At 38.6% G+C, this 27,024-nt stretch overlaps 2 protein-coding genes across 4 annotated transcripts; both read right to left on the minus strand.

Moving 5' to 3' along the window:
• Nucleotides 1-5,771: 5,771 nt before the first annotated feature.
• Nucleotides 5,772-18,285, minus strand: LOC146305610 (uncharacterized). 3 transcript variants are annotated; one of them, XM_084712550.1, is made up of 18 exons: nt 18,116-18,285; nt 17,896-17,918; nt 15,672-15,738; nt 15,307-15,533; nt 15,128-15,208; nt 14,969-15,037; nt 14,109-14,285; nt 12,755-12,925; nt 12,552-12,615; nt 12,352-12,442; nt 12,112-12,253; nt 10,867-10,971; nt 10,499-10,598; nt 10,089-10,314; nt 8,790-8,864; nt 8,605-8,707; nt 7,392-7,507; nt 5,772-6,074 (listed from the first exon to the last, which is right to left on the minus strand). In XM_084712550.1, exons 1-18 carry the CDS (start codon nt 18,138-18,140, stop codon nt 5,975-5,977), a joined length of 1,962 nt encoding a protein of 653 aa, XP_084568676.1. In that variant the 5' UTR covers nt 18,141-18,285; the 3' UTR covers nt 5,772-5,974. The 3 variants fall into 3 exon arrangements, with proteins under 3 accessions (XP_084568676.1, XP_084568677.1, XP_084568678.1); XM_084712551.1 differs by lacking the exons at nt 15,128-15,208; nt 15,307-15,533; nt 15,672-15,738 and having other exon boundaries at nt 18,116-18,284; XM_084712552.1 differs by lacking the exons at nt 14,969-15,037; nt 15,128-15,208; nt 15,307-15,533; nt 15,672-15,738 and having other exon boundaries at nt 18,116-18,284.
• Nucleotides 18,286-19,617: 1,332 nt separating this feature from the next.
• mfsd8 (major facilitator superfamily domain containing 8) lies at nt 19,618-26,460 on the minus strand. The gene is made up of 12 exons (XM_084712701.1): nt 25,938-26,460; nt 25,599-25,681; nt 24,573-24,616; nt 23,964-24,204; nt 23,755-23,868; nt 23,460-23,604; nt 23,196-23,254; nt 22,456-22,564; nt 22,210-22,344; nt 22,016-22,119; nt 20,865-21,091; nt 19,618-20,757 (listed from the first exon to the last, which is right to left on the minus strand). The coding sequence occupies exons 1-12, from the start codon at nt 25,994-25,996 to the stop codon at nt 20,551-20,553; spliced, it is 1,527 nt and encodes a 508-aa protein (XP_084568827.1). The 5' UTR covers nt 25,997-26,460; the 3' UTR covers nt 19,618-20,550.
• Nucleotides 26,461-27,024: the final 564 nt, after the last annotated feature.

The raw sequence follows: 27,024 nt of genomic DNA on the forward strand, positions 1-27,024 counted from the left end.
CGCTCCACATGCTCTTTTTAGAAAATGAGATTAAAATACAAGAGCTGCAGTAGTCGTTGCAACTGATCTGGCTTTTTGATGGCAACTTTGGGCTTAATTAGAGCCAGAAAACTTCCCGTCAAAAAGGGCTGACAGCAAGGTGAAGTGGTAAAATAAAAAAAAAAAGAAATTCAAAGGACTATGATTCCATGGGAAACTCAATCTGCTGATGAGAATCGTGATATGATTTAAAGCAGCTACTAAATGGACCTCATGGTGAGATATTCTAATGACAAAATTAAAAAAATAATATTGTTAATGTTATTCAGTAGAATCATTATTTTTCAGGTTTTGGTGTGTAAATGTAAAGATGTTCTAATTTCATTACCTCACTCACCGTGTGAACTTCTCTCCAAGGCGGCGCTCCACTGTGGACTGTGACATGAGAGGCTGGTTGACCTTGGCGCTGCGGCTGAGAACGAGGCAGGCAGCCATGTGTCAGTGGGCCTGCTGGTGTGTTAAAGCCTCGCTCCACTCTACTTCCTCATCCTCCATCATGGCCCTGCAGCAGAGACGCACAGATTTGGTAAGAGCGATGGCGGCATTCTAACAAGAGCTTAGCCGCCCTGTCTGCTCACTGAGCAGAGCATTGTGATGGTTTTTAAGCTTCAAAGATGCACTGTGAAAGATTGTTTTGTTTGTGTGTAAAAATACACCGGCGTTACAAAGAGCAAAGTGGTGCTACAGCAGGGAAGAGTTCAGTGAGCTGCTGCGGATTCATCTCATTTGCCTGAATGGCATTCTGGAGTGATTTTATTGCTGCTTTTCCACTCAAATGAAGTTACAAATCCAAAAAATTAATTTAGTTTAATTTAAACTTCTAAATTATTTAATCCAGCATGCATAGAGTTTCATATGACACCTCATTACCTCTGAGAAGCAAAACAGTTACAGCAGCTGTGAATGGTAATAATAACAATAAACTTAATTTATGCAGTGCTTTATATGTTTGAACCAGGACTGAAACATTTCAGGACGACAATGAGGCAAATACAATCAGACAATTAAAATAATACAAATAAATAAAGTGCCAAACAATAATATAAGATAAAACAAAGTAATACTTAAACTGTAGACTGTATAAAACATGGATGTATTATCCGTAACGTCACTCATAGGTTTCTGAGGAGCTGTTTTTAAGCTCATAGTCTGGTGGCTCTCGCTCTCGCAGTCGTGCCTGACTCCGTCTAACCTGACAAAGACGCTACCAAGTGGCTAGCCACTTGAGACGGCACCCAGTCGTCACTCAAGCTGTTCTGCCCATAATTATGCACAACTTTAAGCCTTAATATATATGAAACAGGTCGTTTAATACCATGTAAGACTAAGAACACCAGCAAATATTCACATCTGGAAATCTGCAAGTAGAGATGTTTTAACATTAATGCTGAAGAAATTGCAGACTACAAGATGTTGATTATCTAAATGTTTAATTTTGTCACTCAACTAATCATATCAGCTCTAAACTGAACCCTTCATTGCCTGAATGACAGTTAAATGAAATTACCGAGCATAATAGAATCAACATATTACAGAGCATTACTGTTTTAACATTTAAAGATAAAATAAGGAGATTACAGATAAAATTTGACATTGAGAAAAGACACAAAATCACTTGTTTTTTTAAGTCTTGCACCTTCTTGCGACCTCAGGAAGTGAGAACACTGATCTGTACAGCAGTCAGTGTCACACTGAAAAAGGAGAGGAAATGACTATTTTCTACAGATGCTATCGCCTGATATATTTCATTATCCCTTCTTTTTCCCTGTAATGTTGACGTGCATCTCATACAGGAGAGATGCTTCAGCGTTTCACCTGGCAGAGGCAGGAACATTAATACAGGCTTCCCTTAGCCGCAGGCGATCTGAGCAGAACTGGCCCGAGGAGAGTGTTTAAGACTCGGGGTTAAGAGCGGATGTTATCGGAGCCTGCTGCTACACAGTCACGGCCGGGTGCACATCACAAGTTTTCTGGCTCTAATTAAGCCCAAAGTTGCCATCAAAAAGCCAGATCAGTTGCAACGACTACTGTAGCTCTTGTATTTTAATCTCATTTTCCAAAAGAACATGTGGAGCGGCTCTGTAGCCGCAGGACAGCTGATCAAGAGTTATAAACATGTGAAGCCAACTGATCTGTTTCTTTGGAATACACTACTTATAAATCTAGACTAGAAGGGATAGTTCGAATTTTTTGAAGTGGGGTTGTATGAGGCACTTTGGCTCTCCCCAGAGTAACCAGACTCCTTTGGCAAAATCAGTAATTTTACCTCACAGAACACGGGAGCTGCTGGTGTTCCGCTGCCTCAATTGGTTAGCTTGTTTGTGTTACTGTGTGACTTTGGTGAAGCTGAACTAACCAGACAACTTCCTGATGTGATCAGGCAGCTCTGATCACTTTCTGGACCAAACAACTAACCGATTAATCAAGAAAATGATCAACCCATAAATTTATAATGAAAATATTCATTACAGGAAAGATGGGAAAAGAAAAATACATTTTCTTCAACTGAGAGGATTGTGACAGGATTAACTAACTGATTGATCGAAAAAATGATTGATAGATGAATCAAGTGAGAAAATAATTGTTAGTTGCCCTGCTTCACATTATGAAAATGAAATCAAAGCAGGCTGCATGTTCACAGCATGTCATTCATCTGATGATACCACTGTGATCTGGTCACATGGAGCATCATGTCAAACTTGTCTCCATCTCTCAGAACATTTTAAATACATGTTTCAACCATGGCACAACCAGGATCAGGACTGAAAATCATCCACATTCAGTTTTTAGAACAATATGCATAAAAAGGCATGAATCCAAAACAGCCACGATCTCTGAGGTCTTCAGCATCTGTTGCCTGTTGGAACCAAATTAATGTTTCAGCATGATCAGAAATGCAAAAACGGAGGTCTTTAGCCAGCAGCAAAAACATTCAACTCCCAAATGTGAACTGAGTATTGAATTTTTGCAAGTCTACACTACCTTTCACCTGTCATCCTACTCTGTTAATATGGAGTTTGTGTATTATTGCCGGTGGAGGGGAGTGAATTATTAGTTTGGAGGTTTGATGCTACTTTCTAAAAAGCCCGCAAGTCATGCAAATATGCAGAACAACCTTTTTTTTTTTTCCCCTGCGTTAATTAGGTGAGTTGTCAAGGCAAACAAGTTGGTGTTAACAGGGTCACATTCAGTCACTGATTCATTTCAGTTTACATCTTTGTAGCTCCTCTGGTTAAAGGCATAGTTCAGATGTTTTTGAAGTCTGGTGGTATGAAGTACTTATCCATAGTCGGTGTATTCTTTGCTGTAGATGGCGTTTGGCACGACTCCAGTTTGGAGAAGTAGAGAGGAGTACCAGTGTGGGAGGCTACAGCTAAAGGCTCAGGTAAAAAAATCAATTGCGATTTCAGTGTACACAATATTTAGAATATTTTCACCGCTTCACCTTGCCGTCTGATCATAATTTGCCTAATTGCTCGCTCAGTTTAGACTTTTTTTCAAGAGTTATTTGTGTCAGGGTCGGCATATAAACAATCACTTCATTGTGACCTCGATATCTCGCTTTAACATAAACACAGAGGTCATATCTTCAGGGAGTGTGGGGGATTAAATATGCACATTTCTGTAGGATTATTTTGTGTTTACAGAAACAGTGAGGACTGTTATCTGCAGCTGTAGAAGACAGTCTTTTCAAGGTGATGAGGTATGGGTGTGAGGCGTAGCCACATTGTTTTGATGCCAGACTCGTGTCCTTTCGTACTCTGGCATCACGCTCACCCTTCAGATTGCCTCATGGCTGACGTTGCATCATCAGAGGCTACACAAACAGATATGTATTCAATACAATCCAGCCAGAAATGTCACGAATCTGTTATCTCGCGTTCTAGGCAATACATTTTCTACAGATGTGCCTCTGTGTAAAACATTATGTATTGTGTACCAATTAGAAACACATTGGTGTCCTTACTGTTGCTAGATAATGCAGGCTATGTACAGTCACCCACATCATGAAGTGAACTTCATTGAAATTGAGGCTGCAGGGAAATGTCATTAGCACAAAGTGGACAAACCTATATAGAAGAGTATTAGGCAGTGCTACTGTTCATTACTTCAGTCTCACATTAAGCTGAAGAAACCCTGTACATCAAACTGCCTGTGCTGTTGTTTCAGGTGCTGCAGAACAAGTGTGCCACAGTACCGTCATCTCACTGGACCATACTGGTATGTTTATACTATCTATTTAATCCGAATGTTGTAATGTAATGGGAAGTTTCCATCATCAACAAATTATTGTTCACACAGCAATGCATATTTAGAGAATTCTCCAAGTCGCCTGTTCAGTACAGATCCATTATTTGACTTGTGCTGCCATCTATTGGCTTGTAGCTCAAGATCAAGTTTAGAAAACTCAATCAACTCGAGTTCAAAGCTGGATTACTGCCTGGACAAAGAGGGCAAACGTCCCCAGGGACCTTGAAAGCCCCAGGTCTAGTGTAACTCAATTAGTCTGCCATAATTAAATTAATTCTAATTCTGTTCAGAAATATGCACCGCGAGTACATCAAACCAAAATGTTAAGTACCCTCAAGGTGGGTGCTGCTTTAATCTAGACTCTTACTGCCCATTTTATTAATTCGGTTTATATTATACTCATATGGCACATAATATCACATCAAAATTAGATTTTTTCTGATGTACCCTGCTGAACTGTGCAAACACTCTCAGCTGTCTTCATCTGCTTTTTAGGCAAAATATAATTAGATGCTGCCATTTGCCCTGTGTGTTTTCTGTGCTTTAAGGAAAATGGGTACACAACTTGTAGTCAACAGCCCATCTATATTCTGGGCCCTCTAGTGGTCGAAGGTCATGTTTAAATAATGAGACAAATTCAGAATACATAAGAATCTTTAATTCTTGAAATTAAGAGCACAAACTCCATAATTAATAAGTGCATCTGAATAAAATAACAAGATATGCCACACCGTAATCAACAAACTGATATTTAAAAGCCATGTTATGGATGCAAAATGAACCATGAGCAAGTAAACAGCAATTAAGTATGCATCAAAATATGTTTGGAGCTTTCAATAAAAGTATAGTGAATAATAATGATTATGGATATAGATTCTGAATACAAGCCGCAAATGTGGGGCTCTTGTAATACCTTATTTCAAAGTTAACAATATGTAAATAATGTCTGCATCACTATAAACTACAGCAATAATTATGCAAGTATATCAGTGATGATGTCTGCATGTATGTGAACCATAGTCACAGATTTCGGGGGGAACATGTCACCCTCAATCTTAAGAATATTCCCTCTATAAATTTATGCATAAAAGGCACAAATTGGTGCATAAAAAAAAAAATCACCAGAATGCAGGAAATTAAATATCTGACATTTAAAGTTCCCCCCCATGTTGAAACGAAATCTGTGCACTTTATCCTCTAATTTTTAAAGAAAAGAAGATCAAAAAAGTATTGTTACTATTCTGCCATTGCCATAGTCTGCTGGATGAAACATTCTCAGTTTAAGTGAAAATTCTAGTAAAATTTATATTAGAAATTGTGATTTTTCTGTATACTGACATTTATAATACCAATATCAACTTATAATAACCACTATATTGGTCCAGCTTTAACAATCTTGGCTTCAAGAAGTATTTGTTGTTAATACTTGGAATCATAAGATAACAAAACCTTCATAATTTGAGGATTTACTTTTGGTTAAAAAAATCAGTGGTGTCATTTTCAGACTAATACTATGTTCCTTCTTAAAAACATTCTACCAAAATAAGCATTGGCTTTAGTTGTCCACTAAAAATATAAGAATACTAGTCAGAGCCATAGATACTACTGATAAATGTGTATTGAGTCTGCTTTTATTGAGAAGGGCAGTTAGTCCCGGGGCAGCTCGGAGGCCTCCCGTTTCCTTTCAGTACTTGTACTTGGCTCTGTGGTCGGGGACGGGTCTGTAAGGACGAGCAGGTCTTCGGCTTCCGGCAGCATTTCTCCCATCGCTGTTGTCACTTTGCCTGTAACCAATTGATTCAATGTTTACAGTTAGTTGTCTGTTTATCAGGTACACAAAGGGTGCTTTTCACACTGATAAAAATTAACCTTTGTCAGGTTCTGTGTGACTAAGTGTTTTACAAGGTTAAGTTTAGATTTACCAACACGTTAAGGCAGCAGTAGACCAGCACCTCCCATGTTCTGCCAAAGAAAATAACTTACTTGCAGTGATTGGTCAGGAGAGAGTATTGGCATGTGTAACAGCGCTTTCCTGTAGGAAAAGGCTGTCTGATGGCAAGCTAAAGCAATTAAAATATTCCAAACATAACTTACACCTAAAGTGATGCTGATTTTTTTTAAAGTGGGTCTTTATGAGGTAGCTAAAATACATTTTGCAGCAGAACATTGCTTGCATTGTCAACCGGGATCTACTGTGGGTAATACAATGGCTATTTTTAAGTACCTCATACAACCCTACTTCAAATAATCTGTAGGCTATTATGTAAACATTAAAGGGATAGTTCGAACACAGACTGCAGTGGTGACTGCTCTTCAGTTAGTTTAATTGATAAGGGAAACGTTACCATGGTTACCAAATGATTTTAAATTGATAAGACTAATCTGTTGCTGAGCATTTACAGTCAGCAGGCAGGGTAAATAGTAGTTTAACGCTCACATTTATCAAACAATACTGAGCGGTGCGTCTCCTTTAATTTCACAGACACGCGGCACCAGAGGCCACTTGAAATTCTGACGTGCTTCACACCAGCTCAAAACTGTACCAACAAGGCAAACAGGTCAAGTGTGAGCACACCCCAAACACAGCAGTCCTGTTAGAAATCCTCCCTTCTTGTTGATTCAACTTTAGAATCATTTTGGAGGATGTAGTTTGTGATAGTTTTTAACTGTATTGCATTACACATAGGGGTGTTAATATTATTTTTAGCCTTCTCTCACTATTCAGTTTATTGCCTTGAGTTAAATGAAAAGATTGATACACCTTAATCTTTGCTGTACTCATAAAGTGATTGGCTAAGCATAAAGACTGGAAACAGCTGCCCAGGCTGTCCAAGACAGAAAAAAAATATGCTTTTAATAGTATAGAATAATCTGGTCTATTTCTTAATAAAGAGCTGCCAATCACAGCGACTTCCTGGAGGCTTGTCACTGTAAGCTTGTGAGGCAACCAGCCAGTAAACACTGCAAACACATGCTGGGCAGGTGGATAGAAAGTTTTCAAGACTTAGTTTCAGAACATCACTCACTAACTTAGCAGAAAGCCAGGCTTTATGCAAAGATAAGCTAAGCTAACCATGTCATACCAATGTAAAAGCACTCACCTCACATTCTCATCTTGCAGGTCATCAGCTTTGAGGGCAGATTTGGAAATGCCCATGCCTCGAGGAATCCTGTCTGGATATCTCACTGCAATCTTGTTGCCATTCAGCTCAGAGCCCTGAAGAAGACAACAGATATCACAAAAAATATGTTATGGGAAGAGTTAATATCAGGTAGCCTTAAGCAGAGACATACTCCCCATTGTGTGTGTACGTATACAGAAGAGGGTCCAATCATTTGTCTGTCTTGGGGCCCAAATTCAAGCCCAGTCATTAAGACTCATGAGGAGTAATGTAGTCAGTATTTGTAGCTGAATGAAGAGACAAAACTTGCTGGTTGAACAAGTAAATGATCTCTGATAAGAACAAAGAATTCATTCTATGGCAATATCTTACCGCAGCCCTAAATATGGGCCCTTCAGGGGCTTCAGACTGAACACATTTAAAACTCAGTTACAATTTATGGTCAGCCACAAATACATATACTCACACACTTTTGCATAGACAAAAAGTAAGTGAATTTAGTAGTCTGTAGTCAGTGTACACCAGGCATGTCCAAACTGTTCCATACAGGGCCGAGTGGCTGCAGGTTTTCATTCCTACCAAGCCGGAGCACACCAGGCTAGACTCATTTAATCAACTGATTTCAGTCTTCAAACAACTGATTAGTCGAATCAGGTGCGCTGTAGACTGGTTGGAACAAAAACCTGCAGCCACTCGGCCCTTTGTGGAACAGTTTGGACATGCCTGGTGTACACTCAACAAAAATAGAAATACTTTTGTTTTTGCTCCCATTCATCTTGAGTTGACAAAAAAAAACAACTAACATTTGTTCTGTGCACACAAAAGGTTTATTTCTCTTAAATTTTGCTCACAAATTTGTTTGTGAGCTCCACTCTATTACCAAAATAATCCACCCACCTGACAGGTGTGCAGTTAAACAGCAGGTTTATGATACAGGTCTACCTCGGACTGGTCAAAATCAAAGGTCAGGTAGAGTAGGGTGAGTCATGACTTTGCTCAAGGCACACCTGTGCAATAAACATGCTGTTTAATCAGCATCTCAATAAGGTCAGGTGAAATTAACTTTTTGTGTGCACTGAAGGAGTCTTAGATCTTTTACTTCAACTAAGGAAAATGGGAGCAAAAACCAACAGTGCTGTTTCTATTTTTGAGTGTGATTTAGGCACACAGTCAGAGTTAACAGTGCACTTACATGAAAACGTCTGATAGCTTCTTCACAGTGCTCTTGTTTTGTGAAGTTTACAAAGGCACATCGTTTGTAAGTCAGAACCTTTGCACTATAGACGTTCCCGACCCTGCAAGAGAAGACCAGTGTAAGTAACTGCTTACTACAAAGGTCAAACTGCAAATAAATAAAAAGAACCAACATTTTCTTACTTGTTAAAAAGGTTAGTTATCATCATCTCACTGACTGGGTAAAGCAAGTTTCCCACCCATATTGGAAACAGCTCCCTGTTGAAAGAAAATATTGATTAATTGAACATGTTCAATAGAAAATTAAAGTGACAGATTATGTGACAACCTATGCAGATATCCCTGTTGTTAAGTTTGTAGATAAAAACACCATCAGTCATCGCACTAAGTTTGAACTGCATGAAAGCATTCAATGATTTTCTGCTCTCTTACAATATACTGTCTAATTAGACAAGAAGCAACACCAATAACCCCAAGTTAACAGTCTGTAGAGGACTTAATTGAGCCTGTCCAATACGAGCATCATCCAGTTCCCCACATACACTTTACCTCTCACACAGGAGAAGAACACTGCAAGCATTATACAACACCAGCTCAAAGCCAAGATGACCCCAAGTATCATGCAACAAACAAACTGGATCTGTTTTCTATACAGCAATACATTATTGATGGATTGTGTGTTTGATGTCTGCCTTCTCTCCAGTATAATAGGACTAAATGGCACTTGGCTTGTGGTGCTCAAAAAACAGTGTCTCCTTCCAAAAATCACGACCCGGTTACTCAGAATAATCAACAGACCTTGTTGCGAGCAGTTTCGTGTAGCAATTACTTTCTTTCTAGTAGAAAGAAAGTAGTTACAGCAGATTCAACCGCAGAAAGAAAGCAATTCCTACATCAAACTGTTCACAGCGAGGTCTGTGGATTATCTTGAGAAACCAGGTCACGATTCTTGGCAAGAGACACTGGTTTTGAGTTTTTTTAATGCTTTGGGTGCTTTAAGCACCACACAGTCCCACTGTATTAGAGAGAAGGCCAATATACTCTGCAACTAGATGTATGAATAGCACTGCAGGCCAGGGAAAAATATGCATTTTATATTTTGGGGTGAGTTGTCGCTTTAAGACTCGATGTGCAAGATAACTGAGCATGAATTAAAAGTTCTGCAAAACCTAAATGCCTGCCTTTGTTATGCACATTAAAACAAAAGTTTTCCCACAAAGCTATGGACTGTCAGATGGATAGAAGTATCTGGTACTATCTGTCTCTGCTCAATCTCTCTCTATATATATACACACATATGTATATTCAACTTTGTTCAAATGTTTTAAGTGAGCACTTGCCAAGATAATCCATACACCTGACAGGTATGTGAGATACAGCCATATAATATTCAAACTATACTGGTAAGCTTTTATAAAAATCATTTCTGAAAAAAACACCTTGACATTTCAAACAATGCAGAGTGACTGGATCTATACTCACTGTGATGGGTGACGGTCTTCATTGGTGGCCTGATTAGGATTGGGCTTTGGCTGAGACTTGACATTCGACATATTGTGGACGGGGCCTAAAGGTTTGTTCTTAAGTGGTGCTGTTGGTGCATCCTGAGAATGAGGAGGAGCAGAGTTTGTGTTGGCTGAAAGGACAGGAGAGACTCCGCTGACATTTGCTACTTGAACCGGTGGGATCACACCATTTTGAACAGCTCCTAAACACAAAGACAAGTGTTTAAAATTGGTATGGTGTACAAACATGCAGTATTAAGCAACCAATTCCATTTTGAGCTGTCAGGAAATGTATTTTAGACAGGTAAGCAATTTCATTTCCTCTGTCTGTCTGCAACTTTAATGTCATGGATTAAATTTAAATGGTTCCATGTATCAGACACTCACCGGGTCGGGTGTTTAATTTGGACAGGACCTCTACTGCTTTTTGTACAGTTCCGTGAATAATTAAAGCATTTGAGCTCTGTTCCCGAGTAAAACCATACCCCTGAAACAAAACAAAAAAGTTAAAGGTTAAAACAACGATTAACAGTCACAGATAGTGAGCAGTTATTTGATACTTTTGTTAAATGTTCTTGTTGTTAAGCCATGTCTTCTGTGTTAGTGGAGTCAAGACAACATATGATATTGCCTCACATTAATCACAGACCCCTGAATTGAATCGTGGCAGACTTTGCGATCATATCAGGGTGAAATTTGTGATTTACGTCCCAAAATAACACCAGCTACCTCCTCCAATAGTTCTTGCTACACACCATTAGTTGTGTTATCTGCACCCGCATGAGCTCCTGGGCAGCTTCAGCACACGAGCTGTTCAGTCGGAGAACCTCCCTGAAAGCTTCGGCAGCTTCCTCATATTTCTGGAGAAACACGAGAGACAGAGAGAGAGAAAGATGAGCTTTTGCTACTTGCAACCCCAGGGCTAAATCAAAGTTCAGGCTCATTGACTGTCATGCTGTTGGACTAATCAGCCCGGTTATTAATGTTTACAGCAACAGCTAGTCAAAACAAGTCTGAATAAATAATGTAAGCCTCTGCAGCTCAATGACACTTTGAATTAATTCAGTGGGGTCGCAACAAGGCCAAAGTGTTCAAGTCAATCCAACCTGAAATACTGAGAGTAAACAGAATAATGAAAAATGACTTCAGTTTAGGAATTAGTTACAGCTACAAAACTAGTAATAGTGCAGGGATTACAGGACGTGACCTCACACAAACTGTAAGAGAAACTCTTTCAACTGTTCTAGTCTCATAGGTTAGGCCTAGTAGGTTCATTGTCTTGCAGTATCTTTAAAGCCAACAAGTTTAAGTTCATCACTGTCAACATTTATGTTGATTAGTACCAATCTGGCAGTCAGGAATGTTTTGAAAGTAACATAAAAGTGCTATTTTAAGTGATATTTAAATAACTGTTTTAAATTTATGTTTCTCAATACGAACATTTATATGGATTTGTGCCAGTTTATGTTTCCTTGTGTACAGGTATACTCATATAGTGATGTTGATTTAAATTATTGTTGTAGGAGGCAAAAAGTGGTACATGGGTAGGGTTATAACTATTTCTATGTTACAGAATTGCAATTAGTGTGAGGTTGATCGAAAATATCTGGGTAAGCTGCCTGGACTCTAAAATGCAGATCCATGTAGGGGTGTTAAGGTACAACCACTTTGATTTATACCAGAGTTTTCTGGTCATGGCTCAGTATAGGGAGGAAAAGTCTACACTAGACAGTGGCTCATGAGCCACAATTACAACAAAACTATACTTTTCATTATGGTCAATATGTAAGACAAAAGCCATCTCACTATACCTTCATATTTGCAAGTGAATAGGCTCAAGCACGGTGAGCAAATGTCTGTATCCCTTGTTTTCTGTAAAGGAGCTAGATGCTACCTGAAATAGTGTGCATGTTGGTCTACTCTAGATTATTTAGTCTTGCCCTAATGTGACTTGCCTACAGGGCAAATATGGGTGGTGCGGATTTAATTGGCCAATTTACCTTCAGACCTGCCAAAGCTCTGCCCTTCCTAAACAGTCCTTTAACCCAGCCAGGACACATGCTGAGAGACAACTCTGCGTCAGCCAGCGCCTTCACATATTCTTGCATCTTCTCAAAACAGAAAGAGCGATTGCCAAACAACCTGCAACAGAAATAACTATTAAAACATTGCATAAAAGGCAGCAGTGGTGTGAGCACAATCAGTGAATTTTAATTAAGTAAAAAACAAAGTGTTCTTACTTAAACTCTGTAGGGTTGTATTTAATTGCATCTGTGAAATACTTCACAGCTGTACTAAAGTCTCCACCACTTGCATACTGATTTCCAAGAGCTGCAGAAAAGCAAAATCTTATTAATAAATATACATGAATTAATATTTATCAATAAATCATGATTAACTAATCTGAGAGGTTTTGTACATGAGAAGAAAAAAAACTTACATGCAAGGTCAGTACTTATTTTTAAATTATCTTCAAAAGTGGCGCTGCTAGGGGCTGCAAAGTCCTGTTCAGAGAGAAATAAGATAAGCAACCTCATTTCATATACCAGACGGCAAAGTCCAAGCAATTATTGCTGTATTATTGTCGGTCTGTAGTCAATAAAATACTAATGATCTGTCATTTCTGTTACAAATATACCTCACCTTCTTTTCAACCTGTGGGTCATCATTAGGTTTGTTACGGACAGTTTCAGGAGCCTCTTTAACCGGGGTCTTCTTTTTCTCCTTCCACTCAGGCTTGGGCTTCTTCTCCAGTTTCCGTCTGGCTATAAGAGCAGCTTTACTCACAAAAGTACTGGTCATATCTAGTTCCTCCTAAAAAAAAGAAATTGAAAAAAAACCCAATTAGTCATCTCCTTATGTATTAGTGACAACTAATAGTTAGCTTCTTTTAATTGTTGCCAAGGTTTTAAAAAAGCAACAAAATATTATTTTAAAACCATTAATATAACCAGCGGGATTCATATGTTCACCCTCTTATCTGCCATGCAAGCGAGATCCTGCAGAACATCACAGAATAACCCCATCTCATCCACCTTGCTCTCAAACTCAGGCAAACTGCACAATACGTAGTTGAGAATTTCGCCCACATTCTCTAACGCCGCCCAACTAAATTCCTGTTTCGAGGATAATTGAAGTGCTTGCTCGCGCTTCAGCTCATAAACTTTGTCTGCCATTTTCTTGCGAGCGCCTGATCGGTAACGCACATGGGCACCTCTCAAAGAGATGAGAAGGAACTGAGCCATCTCATTCCTTCGCTACTTTCATCATCAACTCTGGATAAAAGGATGTTCTTTTTACCACTTGCAGGCAGTCACTGTTGTGCCCTGCAGTTATCACTCTGTGCAAATCTTACATTCCTGACTATCATGGATGCATGGCAATGAAAAAAGGAAAGTGAAATGCTTCCTATTCATCGGGGAAACATTTCTCTAAACGCTAGTTTACAAAATACCCATTCTACAGCAGTGTGAATAACTTTCACTGTTTAGCATTAATGTTAGTGCATACAACATGAGCATTTATCGTCACAACATATCCAACACATACCTGCAATACAATCTTTTCACTTAAAGTGGCCAAACTAAACTGTAGTCAAATCAATGTATCGCACAAAACCCCTGCAAAACCCATCTTTCTGGTTAACACTAGGGTTGCAGACAGTAAGCACTTACCTTCACCTATCACTGATAACATTAACAAGTCATTTATTTACAATTTAAAAAAAAACATAAAAATTTTGCTTCTACCAAACAAAACCAAATGTCCTCTTCCTTCTCAATCAATGCATTATTTCCACAGCAACAGATTATATATTCTCTAACAGCACTGCATAACCTGTGAAACTTGTAGAGTGAAAGGTCTAAATATTAAGCATATACAATTTAATTATATATATTGTTATTTATCATTGATTACTGTTCTTACTCCTAGTCGACACTCTACAAATGGGTCTAGAAATGAGAGCATGTGGTACATTAAGATGAGCACTTGGTACCTCTGAGTTGCATGAATCATTCTTGGTGCTGGTATCATCTTCATCACTGGATTCATCTTCACTACTGTCACTGCTGTCTGTATCTTTTGCTGCAGCCATCTCTTTAACGCTGGAATTGGATTTATCATTAACTGGTTTACTCTTCTCTGCTTGGGACTCCTCTTTATCATCTTTTTCCTGTAAAAGAGGAAATAGACAAACATGTTACAATATGAAAGAGCACGCTGATTAATTCCCCATTTACAATACTTCAAAACAGGGGTTATTAACCTTTTGTAATTTCAGGCCCATTTTTAGTTTAATTTAAAATTTCCAAGGACCACCTTCCCACAAACACTAAAATGTGTTTAGTGAGGTTACTGTGACCTTTGACCCCCTAAATCAAATCAGTTCATTCTTGAGTCCAAGTGGACGTTTGTACCACATGTGAAGAAATTCCCTCCAAGTGGTCCTTAGACATTGTGTCTACGAGAATGGAACAGACATGAAGTAACAGTGACCTCAAACTTTGATCTTTAAACACCAAAATGTAATATGTTTATCCTTGTAATCACTTCATCCTTGAGTGCAAATTGACGTGTACCAAGTTGGAAGAAATTCAAACTTATCAACTGTTACTGTTACTTAAGATATCACATCCACAAGAACGGGACTGACAGACATATGTCTTCACCACATCGTTTAAAAGAATAATAAATAAATAAATAATCCATTTTGTGTCACTGCATCTGAGGGACCGTTAGCTAGTTAGTTCTCTACCTGATGTGTTGTTATAGGTAAATATAAAAATAACTACCTTTGTAAACTACAAAAGCAAAGGGAAGGTATTTCACTTTAATCTCCACACAAATGTTAACTACCTCATCATTTTTTCTGGGGTTCTGCTTTTCCTTCTCCATCTTCTCAAGTCGTTTTCTTTCCTTCTGTTTCTGTTGGACAAAAACAGAAACCATGAAATTTAAATTGACACCATCTGACTCATTTACTATGAACCTCATAGTGGAGATCGCAGAATTCACCTGTTTCTTAAGGCGCTTCTTCTCAGTCTTTTCTTTGCTTTTTTTAGTTTCTTGTAATAATCTGGCTCTTCTTTCAGTATCCTAAAAGAGTTGCAAAGAAGTATTGCGTAGATGTGAATTATGTGAACTCGGCAGAATCACTTCTCATAATGAAGTCAATCAAATCAAAGTGAACTTACACTCTCCTTTGCCTGAACTTTTTCAGAAGGTTGGAGAGGAAGGTCACGAACTGCAGTGTAGTAATGCAGCGGAAGCTGATAAGTAGAGCTGGATGACCTTGTTTGGTTCCCACTTAATCCTCTATCGCTACTCCTTGGGTATCCATGGGAATTGTTATGTACCCAGCTGTCATAGTCGTAATCATCCTCATCAGGAAAATCTAGCTCATCACCGTAGCCCATATTGGCTAGGAAAGAGAACAGTTTGTAAGTTTCACACAACACATTTCATAAATTGAAATGCTGTAAAATCTTGCATTAAGTTCATGCAATTTCACAAATAAAAACACTGAAGACAGACTTGTGTGTATGTGATATCTTCTTACCAAGAAGGCCAAGTCGTACTATGTGTTGCATACGAGGATTATTCTCAAACATATCCACAACCCTTTGCTAGACAGGAGAAAGAGAGATTTGAAAGTCAGTCCCACGTAGCTTCTTATCAGATTAGCTCAACTCCCTCAGCCTTGGAACTTAAATTTTTCTACAGACGAAGCTGTCTGCCAATGCCAGTACTGACTGTGACCTCGAGCTGCAGTGAGTTTACTGACAATGAAGCACTGCATCCTTAAGTTTCACTTTCCTTTCACCAGAGTAAGCTGACTCACTGGATCAAACAACTCTAAAGCTCACAACTCAAGAGACTGCATCAAATTTGAAAATGCCTGTATTCTAAAATTTAAGAATACCCTGAAGTGTAGTGGAGTCATTAACTATGCAGTATGACACCAGCAGTAACACAAGGCACATGTGGAAAACAATATGCAACAAGAAGGAAATGAAACAGGACCAAGAAATATAACAATGGTACCAAGTTTGTTTTCCGGGTTATACAAATTGAACTTTAGAGAGTTGTGTAAACATGCAGGTGATGCTAACATCTAGATCAGTCACTCTCAACCAGTGTGCTGTGGCCTACTGGTGGGCCACAGAGCCAGTAGTACTGCAAAATGGTTTGATTAAAAAGGGTAAATTAAAAAACTTGTTGTTTTTATATCCAATGATGTTCCTATACCTTTGCCAAAGTCAATTTCAGGCACTTTCAGGAATTCTCAGTGTGCATTTTCAAGCTTTTCCTCAACCTTAGAGTTCTGCTCAATACATTATTTCAATGACTAGTTACATTTGAACTTCACCACACCTATTCTGACATATTATTAAGTAAACACAAACAGGTTTTGCAATTAGGGTTTGACATTACCAGCAAGGACACCTGCTGGTAAAATTTTTTTTGTCAGTGTCTGATAGATGTTTACATTTTAAAAAGTTAATTTCCAACCCTGTTTGCCACCGTTAGACAGCTAATGTTCCTTTGGATGTAGTGACACAAAATGGATTATTTTTTGAAACAAAAATGAATATGGTAGACCACCCTACACCAGTAAAAGCTCCAAAGCACATGGTGAGGAAATATATAGGGCTAGATGATGTGAACAAAATCAAATATCAGCATATTTTTCAGTAAACACATGGATATTGATATTAATCATTAGTGTGGCAACACTGTAGGGATGCCTGCTAGTGCTTTCACAAACAAAAATTACATCACTTTACTGTAATGTAGCCTTTAAAACCAACAACAACATTTATACCATCCCACAATATCCAAAATCTAAAATGATCTCTACTCTCTTGATGATGTTGATATAATATTGATATATTGCCCAACTCAACCTGAATACGAATCTGAATTCATAATGGAAAGCAGTGACGCTGAGCCAAAAACATAGTTTGTTGAATGTAGTGAAACCTGTCAGCCTAGTTTATTCTTCTCCCATTTTTCTCATTTACTTAGGAAGGGTGTCCTTGGAAACTTTTTTTAAACACTCAGAGGTGACACATCTAACAGTTGGTCTTAATAGGTCAATATCTTCAAGCCAATATGTTGTAAAAAAAAAGATATTTGTAATGTTCCAACGCTAACTTGTGTCTTCTGCATTGTTTTTTGTTTGTTTTGTTTTGGAATTTCTTATTTTAGAAACGTGTACATTAACAGTATGTACACAACTAAACTCTCAATAACAGGCGTACATATCAAAAGTTAGAAGAAAGGGAAAAAAAAGTAAATCAACTTTGTCTGCCATAACAAATTTACCAAATACATGATTAGTTTTAAATTGCTTGCACAAACGAATATAAATGTCTATCTTGGACTTGAATTGTTTGCCCAGTTTTCTTTCTTATATAATGCTGAACACCCACCTAAAATATTTTTTGTATAATTATATAGATCGATCATTGCTTAGTGTCTCTAAAAGTGACGCCAGCTACGCACTTCAGAATGTAAAACATAAACAGGAAGTGGCTATGTGCTGTTTAAAGTCTCTCAAAACAGACATCTGTCAGCAAAGCTTACCAATGTTTATTCTGTTTAATCAATTTCTACATTTCAAGTACAGGATGTAGGACTGGCTATTGCTACATTGGGGACAGAGCAGTGCCTTATCTTATCTCTGCCAACCAAGACCAAATATGTGGGCGCTTCCTTTTAAACCTTGGCTTTTTGGCACGCACACACAATGAAGAGGGTAGTTTAAAAAGTATACTTACGAACATATGGATTTGAGTAAATTCTGAAAAAGAGGAAGACACGCAAACATATCAAATAATGCATTATCAGCGTTAAATAAAACCAACACGGTTTTGCAGTAATGTATCTGTATTAAGTTGGTGGTGGTAACCTCCCACTCACTGGAAAGAGCCAGCTAGCTTAGCTCGTTAGCTAAAGTAGCCACCAACTTCTTATAAGAAACAAATATGAATACTTTACCCGTCTCGTCTTTATATATATCCATGTTTAGTAATACATGACATCCCGCGGCTGCATATACTCGTAAATTCGAGTTAATTACACACAAACGTGCATTACATTGACGCTAATGTTACCAAACATCAAGTTTTACCGCGTGCATGTTTCTGCGCGCTCTATTTACTTTCTGCATCGCGAGAAGGAACGAGACTTGTCTTTTATTTAACGCATGCGCGCTGTGTCATTACTTCCTCACGTATCTGCTGGTCCCTGCTGGACGCATGTTCATAGAGCTGCCTGTCTCTCATCAAATCTCTGTACTACTACTACTACTACTGCAGCTACCCAGTTTCACCCCAAACAAAATAAATTTACTACAAAAGAATTAATGATTTTTTTCCCCCTTCCAGTGAATTTTTAAGACTAAGATTTGCTTTTGAGAATAATGTATATGTTTTCTGTAATGGTGATATTTAAACAACAGAGCATCTTTTTATTCCATGCACCAGCCAATAGTTTTTTTTCCCAGTGTGTCATTAGCAGATAAAAAAATTGACCTTTTTTAAATCTATCTATCTATATGTATATATATATATATATATATATATATATATATATATATATATATATATATATATATATATATATATATATTTTTTTTTTTTTTTTTTTTTTTTTTTTTTTTCAGAACAATGAGCAGTTTATATCTACAGAGGGTGAAGTTGTAGTGGGAAATTTTTAATCATCCTGTTTGCATGTTTGCATCTTCGGTGATGTTGGTGGTTTCCATTGGGGTATTTTCAACGGGACACATTCAGCAAAAGCAAATACAGGATCAGGTAGCAGACAGGAAGCCAGCTGCTTGGGGGAATTTGTTGAACAACCATATCAGGCATTTGATTTATATATATATTTTTAAAAGAGTTATTAAACCACACGAACTTAAGGGAAGTAGACTTTTGCTGTACTGTAAGACTATGAGAAGGCTAAGGGACAAGGAAATGTGATACACAGTTTGGATGTGAGCTGAAATGTCAAAAGGAGACTCTTTAGTATCACTGAGTCCCTTTCTTCAGTCTAACCCTGGGACTGACTCAAGCTTGTTGGTTTTTGTTAAATCAGTGATCAAAAAACCTTGTATGGCAGAACCAATGATATTTTCTTCGATGTTGGTTTGGACTTTGAAATATGTTTAATTATTGATTTTTCTACCAAGTTAAATAAAGTGTAGTGGCTTTAATTACTGAGACTTTTTGTCATGACAAAAGAATGGACACAATATTGTCTTTAATATTTCTCATAAGTTTCCAGTTCACTGTAGGTTCTCTTACATGCTTGGAAGGGGAAGGTAAGGTGGGGTGTTTGCAGTTTGTAAACTCACCTCTTAATGGCACTAAATCCTAGACACTGGTCCTTAAATTCGTCCCTTGTAAATTGCTCTTTAGAGTTTTTCGTACCTTTTTGGCCATCTCTCATCTCATTTTGCATCCAGCACATATGGGATGAAAACGTGACAGTGAGAATTTAAGATCACATTAATTCTTTAATGCATCTCAGTGAGTTATTAGCATCCACACATTCACACAACAATTTCTGAATGATTTCAGGTAGACAACAACCTGCAGTTTTAAACAACCACAAGTAGAACCGTTAAAAGAAATAGGAAAAATATAATATCCATACCCTCCTTTAGAGGAAAACGGCTGAATGTGGAGATGTTTTGCTCAAAATTATTATTCTAAATCTCAGATGTAATGCTTGCTTCTCTCTCACATCTCTTAAGTGATAATCACACACAAGTACACAGGTGCATGTCTCTCATATTCTGTTTAAAAAGTAATAAAATTAAAATAACAATTTCAAATATGTTCATTCAGTAAGTAAAGTACAGGGAATGTTGCATCCAAGGAATAAATCAGCAGTCAGCACATTTTATGTTGGTAAAAACTAAATATCAAACAATTTCATCAAATTTTCAAGCCATGGTTGCTTTTGAATAGTCCATGTGTCTGTAGATTTCACAAGTTAACGCTATAATTTAATGAAACACATAGACCAACTATGCAATTACGCAAAACTTGAGCTTTCAGTAACAAATATTTAGTAACTTGATTTAAAACTTTAATATCATAGACCGACCTCATACAAGGTAACACCAAACAAGATTATGAAAAGGCGTCACATGGCTTCTTTCACAACATGTGAGTGAAAGTGCAGCTGCAGCGCTCACTCCCTTTTAACTCACAATGCATCCATTTTGGTCAAGTCATGAGAAATAACCTGGCCTTATCTCTTTGCCGTAGAGTTTAAAGGTCAACCCTGAGTCACAAACTCTCAAAGGCTCGTCAGTTACCACATTTTGAAGTAAGTAATATCAACAGAGCCGTCATTATAGCCTGGATTGTGGCTTAAAGTCTTTGGGAATTGAAGTAGTAAATGGTTGTCAGTCTCTCCAGTTATTCTACAATCCTTCCGTGGCGTACAGAAAAGGCGATGAGTCTGTGGTAAAGAGAGCTGAGGAGGATGATGGCGCCTGCCACTATACCACAGATGAGGCTGAAGGCCCAGCGGGGCCCCAGGATGGTATAGACCTGGGAGACAAAGACTGGGCCCAGTGTCCTCGCCCCACTCCCTGAAGCTGTCAACCAGCCCATGTACACACCCTGCAGAAAGCAACGGTCTGCATTTCACACTCTGGACTCAACAAAAATGAACAGAATTTTGAGAAATAGTGGTTTGAAGAACCTTAATCGTTTGTATATCATCTTACCTGAGGTTTGGGTCCGAGGATTTTGGAATACAGCGTGTAGGACATCACATTGCAGGCTGGGTATCCCACCCCGATGAGGATGTCGGATGAGATGTACTGAGCCAGGCTGATGGCAGGAGTATACTGGCACCAGGTCTGTTCGTATGGGCAGCCTGTTGGCTCCAGAGAGCTGTTGGAGACTGTCGTTGCTTTAGACATCAGACTGACCAAAGAGTTGTTTTTGAGGTCTGTATTTTGAAAAGGAAAGCAGAACATGAACACTTGAATTCTCAGACAGACTGCTCATTTTCAACAATTAAACCAGTGTGACTGTCAGCTGTGCTCTTGCAGCCCCAAGAATTGCTGCCATTGCACACGAATAATGTACAAATCCTAATTCTAAATAAGTTGGTACATTTTCCAAAATGTAAATGAAACAATAATGCAATGATTTGCAAATCCTTTCGACTTGTATTCAATCTACTACAGCACAAAAACAAGATATTTAATGTCCAAACTGATGACTGAAATCTGTCATCAATCACTGACTTTATTGTTCTTTATTCTGAATTTGATGCGTGCAACATGTTCCAAAAAGTTGGGACAGGGGCAACAAAAGACTGGGAACATTGTGGAAAGCTCAAAACAGGTAAATGGGTCAAATGTTAACAGGTGACAGAATCATAATCGGGTATGAAAGTGGGATCCTTGAAAGGCTCAGTCGTTCACGAGCAAGGCTGAGGTGAGGTTCACCACTTTGTGAAATACTGCGTGGGCAAACAGGTCGAAGTGAAAAAGTGTGCTGCGGCCTGTCGAGTCCACATTTCAGATTGTTTTTGGGAATCATTGACTTTGTGCCCTCCAGGCTAAAGAGGACAAATCAGATTGTTACAAGTGCAAAGTTCAAAAGCCAGCATCTGTGATGCCATGGGGGTGTTAGTGTCCATGGCATCATGGGTAACCTGCACATCTGTGAAGGCACCATCAATGCTGAAAGATACACACAGATTTTGGTGCAACATATGCTGCCATCCAGTGTCCAAGACACACTCTGCATACCAACATTTTCAGAACTTTCTGGGTTTTGTAAAATCTCAGCACTAGGATGTTAAAAATTGTTAGAAATCTCAAATGATCAAAGCCACAGCCTGCACACTTAAAACAGCACATACCTGCCCATTGGACTTTAGGGTAATGATTTCCCCATGGAAGCAGAATAAAGAAGCCACAGAATATAATGGCCAAGCCTACTAGCAACACAGGACGATCCCCGACCCTGGAAGGAAATTAACATTCTTTTTAATTAACCAAATTCACTGAAGCTGAATTTTTTAAATTTAATGCATACATATATGACAGAAGGTACCTTTTAGAAGCTATTTTTACAACTATAAACACCAGTATGGACTCAAATCCAATGCAACAGATGATGATGCCATTGTATAACACAGCTTCTTTTCTTGTCCAAGCAAACATGTCCATGGACAAAGGGGTGGCAATTCTGAAAAGTGATGAAAATATACAATCAGCCGAGTATAAAGAGATGGTGGTGTATCAAAAAGTGGTTATATTCTAACATGGCATCATCAGTAATCTGTAATGAAATACATACGTCTCAAAGACAGCAAAGATGAACATGACGACGAAGAAGAGGACGTTAGAAGTCACAACCGCCACCTGATCAATGGACTCTTCAGTGTCTTCACTAATGTCAACTCTGTCTATAGGACAGGGAAGAACATAATAAAGTGCTGGACCCCTCTCAGAGTTACTGGTAACAAAAGCTTGGACCATGTCATGATCTCTTTCCTGGTAATGTCACAGTGTCCACAATACTTCTGCAGGTTACTTAAAGGGGCAGTTTGGATTATTTGAAGTTGAGTTGCATGAAGAACTTCTTGATAATCAGTGTATTAACTACAGTAGATGGCTGTCGACACACTTCCAGTTTGGGGAAGCAGCAAGAGTCCAGATGTGGGAAACTAAGCAATGTACTGCTGTGGACAAGGTCAATCTGTATCAGTTTAAGTGTACTTGATATTTAGAGTATTTTCCCCACTTAATTTTGCTGTCAGACAGCCCTTTGTCACAGGGAACTGCCATTACGTAACCCAAATACCACTGTCTACAAACCAACCAGACTTGTTTTGCAAAATCCATAAGGCTCTCTGATGGCAAGGTTAAGTGTTGAAAATATTCTAAACATAGCGCGCACTTAAACTAATATTGATTTATTAGTGGTTCACAATCCAAACTGGGCCTCTGCAGCCAACTACTTTGTTTTTTTTTCACTATATCACTACCTGTTCTAACAACCTTAATAAAAAAAAAAAGGTGTAGGAAAGTTAATACCTTCTGATGTGTAGTTGATGGCTGGAATGTGTCTTCCATCATCATCAACACGGTGTTCTCTGTTGACAAAAAATACAACAGACATCTTAGCCAATTAGAAACTTACTATATTCTAATACTGTACATAAACTGACAGAAGCATAGCTAATGATTGGTTTTGGAGGAAACAGTGAGGGGATCTTAATTTGATGTGTCCAAATTCTAAAATCTAGAGAAAAACTTTTGAGAGGTGAATTGTATACAGATGTAGGGGAAAAGTCTCACCTCAGCACCAAAACAACCAGCAGGATGTTGATGATGCCAAAAGCTGCAGCCAGGAAAGCGGGAGCAGTGTACATGTTGAACTGAAGGTCCAGGGCCTCGATCGAGACACCTTTCTCACCAATGAACGAAAGGCACGCCTGCAGAGCTAACATGTACAAAGACATGCAAATATTAAAATAAGACAAACCCACAACTTTTTCCATGTTGTTTCTTCCTCATCACACACTACATTCTCATCACTGCTTTCTGTACTGACCTGTTTTGCATAATATGAACAAAATATTGCCAGCTTTACCTGGTCCTAGGATAAAACCCAGGGCCTGACAGGCACTCATGTTAGCCATGGCACTGGTCCTCTCCTTCAGTGATGTCGCTCCAGCAACATATGACCTCACCACAGCAACATTACCTGCCAATGAAGAGACCAAACATAATACATGGTAGAGCAGAGCTATATGTACAATTTATAAGCTGATATTCAATATTCAGGCCCTCACAAATCACCTGCTCCAAAGCCCACAAAGGCTCTGGCCATGAGCATGTGGAACTTGTTGCTGGTTCTGGGTAGGTATGCGTATGCATAGTAGATATTGGCTGACAGGTTGATGAAGATGGAGCACACCAGTGGCTCCATGCGTGGCCGGTAGTTGGACCAAAGACCAAAAATGGGTGAGGCCACCATTTGACCGAGACTGTAGGCTGCCACCACCCATCCCAGAAAGGTGGCATCGGCGCTTTCATCAATCTGTATGATTCATCGGAAAAAAAATATACATGTAAAAGCATGAACGTGTTCTACTGATGTCCCTACAGTTAACTTAAATGACACTGCTACAATGGAAAAATATGAGACGGCTAAACAACTTTTGCATCACATTATTGATGCATGCAGTGACATTTGATATATGACCAGAATATTCCCTGGTTCTTAGAAGTGCTTAATTTGTCAGTTTGACTACTTCACAGGTTCCCCAAACTTCCTTTGTAGCTTGTTTCACTTCTCATTTAACCTGCTAAATCTGCCTTTGAACAGCAAACATAAAGTCCCTTTAATTTGTATAACTGACAATCAGCCAACAATATTTTACTAAGAGAATGGTAAGTCATACATACCCTTTGCAAATAGGGCCACAGTGATGTGATGACAATAGTGAAACCTGAAAGGGCACACAAAACACAAATACTTCACATGTTGTCAAGATTCCTAACCTTTGTGTTATGATTCATATCATACTAAACACAAGCCATGCATCATATACAGTCACAGTACTTACTGCAAAAAAATCCTAAAAGCAACTACTCTCTCAGGGTGCAGATATATCTGTTGTATGTTTTTTTCTTTGGCTAGGTAAGATGAAAATGAAATGCATCTCTGACTGGTTAAATGTCATTGTTAAAAGGACTGGTCTAGAATGTAACTGGTATCTATCAGCAGGGCTGCAAGATTCTTGCTGAGAACCGAGATCACGATTCTTTTATTTATTTATTTTTTCCGACAAAAACATTTACTACACTCTTAGACACTCAAGTAAAGACGTGTCTGAGATGCCTGTTATTTAGATAGGGTTTTAAACAGACAACATAACATATATCCAACTTAAAAGTAAATTTTAACAACAAAAAAAAGGCCTCAAGTCTTGCAATATGGTTTGTTTGTTCTATGGGAGCAAGTGAATTGTTGTCATTTAGAAACGAGATCACATAGATGCATGAACTGACAACACATTTCACTTCACATATGCACTAAGTGTAACACAGTTTCTCTTGATATGTGTGTGTATGTTGAGGGTATGCTGTGTTATATTGTGACACGGTGCAAACATTTAAATACACGTCTAATATCTTTCTAATACATTTCTCTTGTGCTGTTCCTTCACATAACAAATTACATGTGTAATAAAAATAGGCTGTCAAATTATTTCAAGGGACAGACATGAGAGGATCCCCAATATATTTTCTATCCTGGGGTCCTTTTCCATCAAGATACAGAGCTACAACACAGTATCCTTCATCATTATTCTCCACCTTAGCATTGAAGAGACCTATTTTCCACACAAACACGACCTGTTGAACCCTTGTGTAATTTATTGTCTCTGCAATGGGTTTTTGACATTACACAAGGGACAAAATCATCCTCACCCACGCTGCTGAGAAACATGGTGAAGTACATGACTCGGATGGACCTCCACCGACTCTTGTAATCTTCATCCTGAGAGTCATCACTGTACACAGGCAAGATAACAAGACAGTGCAGGTGACTTGGTTATTGATGAAGGCTTGTAAACATGACAGACGCAAAGGAAAGCAAACCAATTTCACCAAGATGGTTTACACATAATGCGTGGATCACAAACAGTACAGGGGTTAGCAATACTAGTGCCTCCTGTTAGGTAAACAATGCACTCGTAAATCTCCCTTATGTTAACCCCAGTGATTCATTTGTCAAGTCAGTGGGCATTGAACTCTGCACTCACTCACCTGCTTGCATCATCACCCAGCAATGGAGTGGTATCGTCAGGCTCGTCAATTTGAGACATTTTTGCTAAAAAAAAAAAAAAAAAAAAAAAAAAAAAAGCAATCTCGCAAAATTAAGACGCTGTCACGGACCCTGGAGACGAAAGCAGTGTTGTTAAGTCGCCATGTAGCCGAGGGTCCGTGAACTTCACTGCTAATGCTAACTACAACTCTTCCGAGAAGCTCTGGAAGGCTAGCTATAGTATCGGCTAACGTTAGCAACTCATTATTCTATTTACTACCGCACGTCATGTTAGCTGGAGCACTTTACACCCGACGGCGAAGTAAAATAACACAAGTACGCCACTCAAAAGCTCGCAAAACTGGACTATGACACCAGAGGCAGCTACACTCGGTTCTGTCTACACGGGAACCCAGATTCGGGAAACTCTCGCGAGAATCGTAAGCGTTGGTTATTCATTGCGCACTCTCTTGTAAACTAATTATGTTTATAATGTAACAGTGGTGTGCTTAAAATCTCTATAGGTTAAGGACAAAAAAAGATTAGGAAAGGATGAGGTTAGGATGAGAAAAACATTATTGTTTAGGTAAATACACCACTCTCGCGAGATTTCCCATACATCTGGGGTTCCCTTCTAGACACACTCGTCATAGTTCACTACTGTCAATCACATAGAGCGAAAATAAATACTTCCGGTACACTTTTCAAAATAAAGTGAATCAGAACTAATTTATACGGATTATTTTGCTTAATAACACAGTGACTTGCTCATATTCTAACCAACCCAGTCAAATAAATGTGTTAATATGAGTACTAAACAGCCTAAAGACCTACTCGTTACTCTTTTCAACCGTGACTGATGGCATACATTTATTTTGAAGCTAATATCTCATTACATCCGGTTATCTTTTGGTGTTTGCCGGTACCCTTGACACAGCGCTCTCACGTGAGAATTCACAAACCATATAAACACTCCCGTCCCGTCCCTTATCGACACATCTGGAACATCTTTCATCATCGTTCATCCATCATTTTAACAAAAAACAAACAAACAAACAAACAAATAGATAAATAAATAGACACACAGAG

Source organism: Lutjanus erythropterus, chromosome 23, assembly GCF_056507025.1.
Source record: "Lutjanus erythropterus isolate fLutEry1 chromosome 23, fLutEry1.hap2, whole genome shotgun sequence".
NCBI classification, from domain to species: Eukaryota; Metazoa; Chordata; class Actinopteri; order Lutjaniformes; family Lutjanidae; genus Lutjanus; species Lutjanus erythropterus.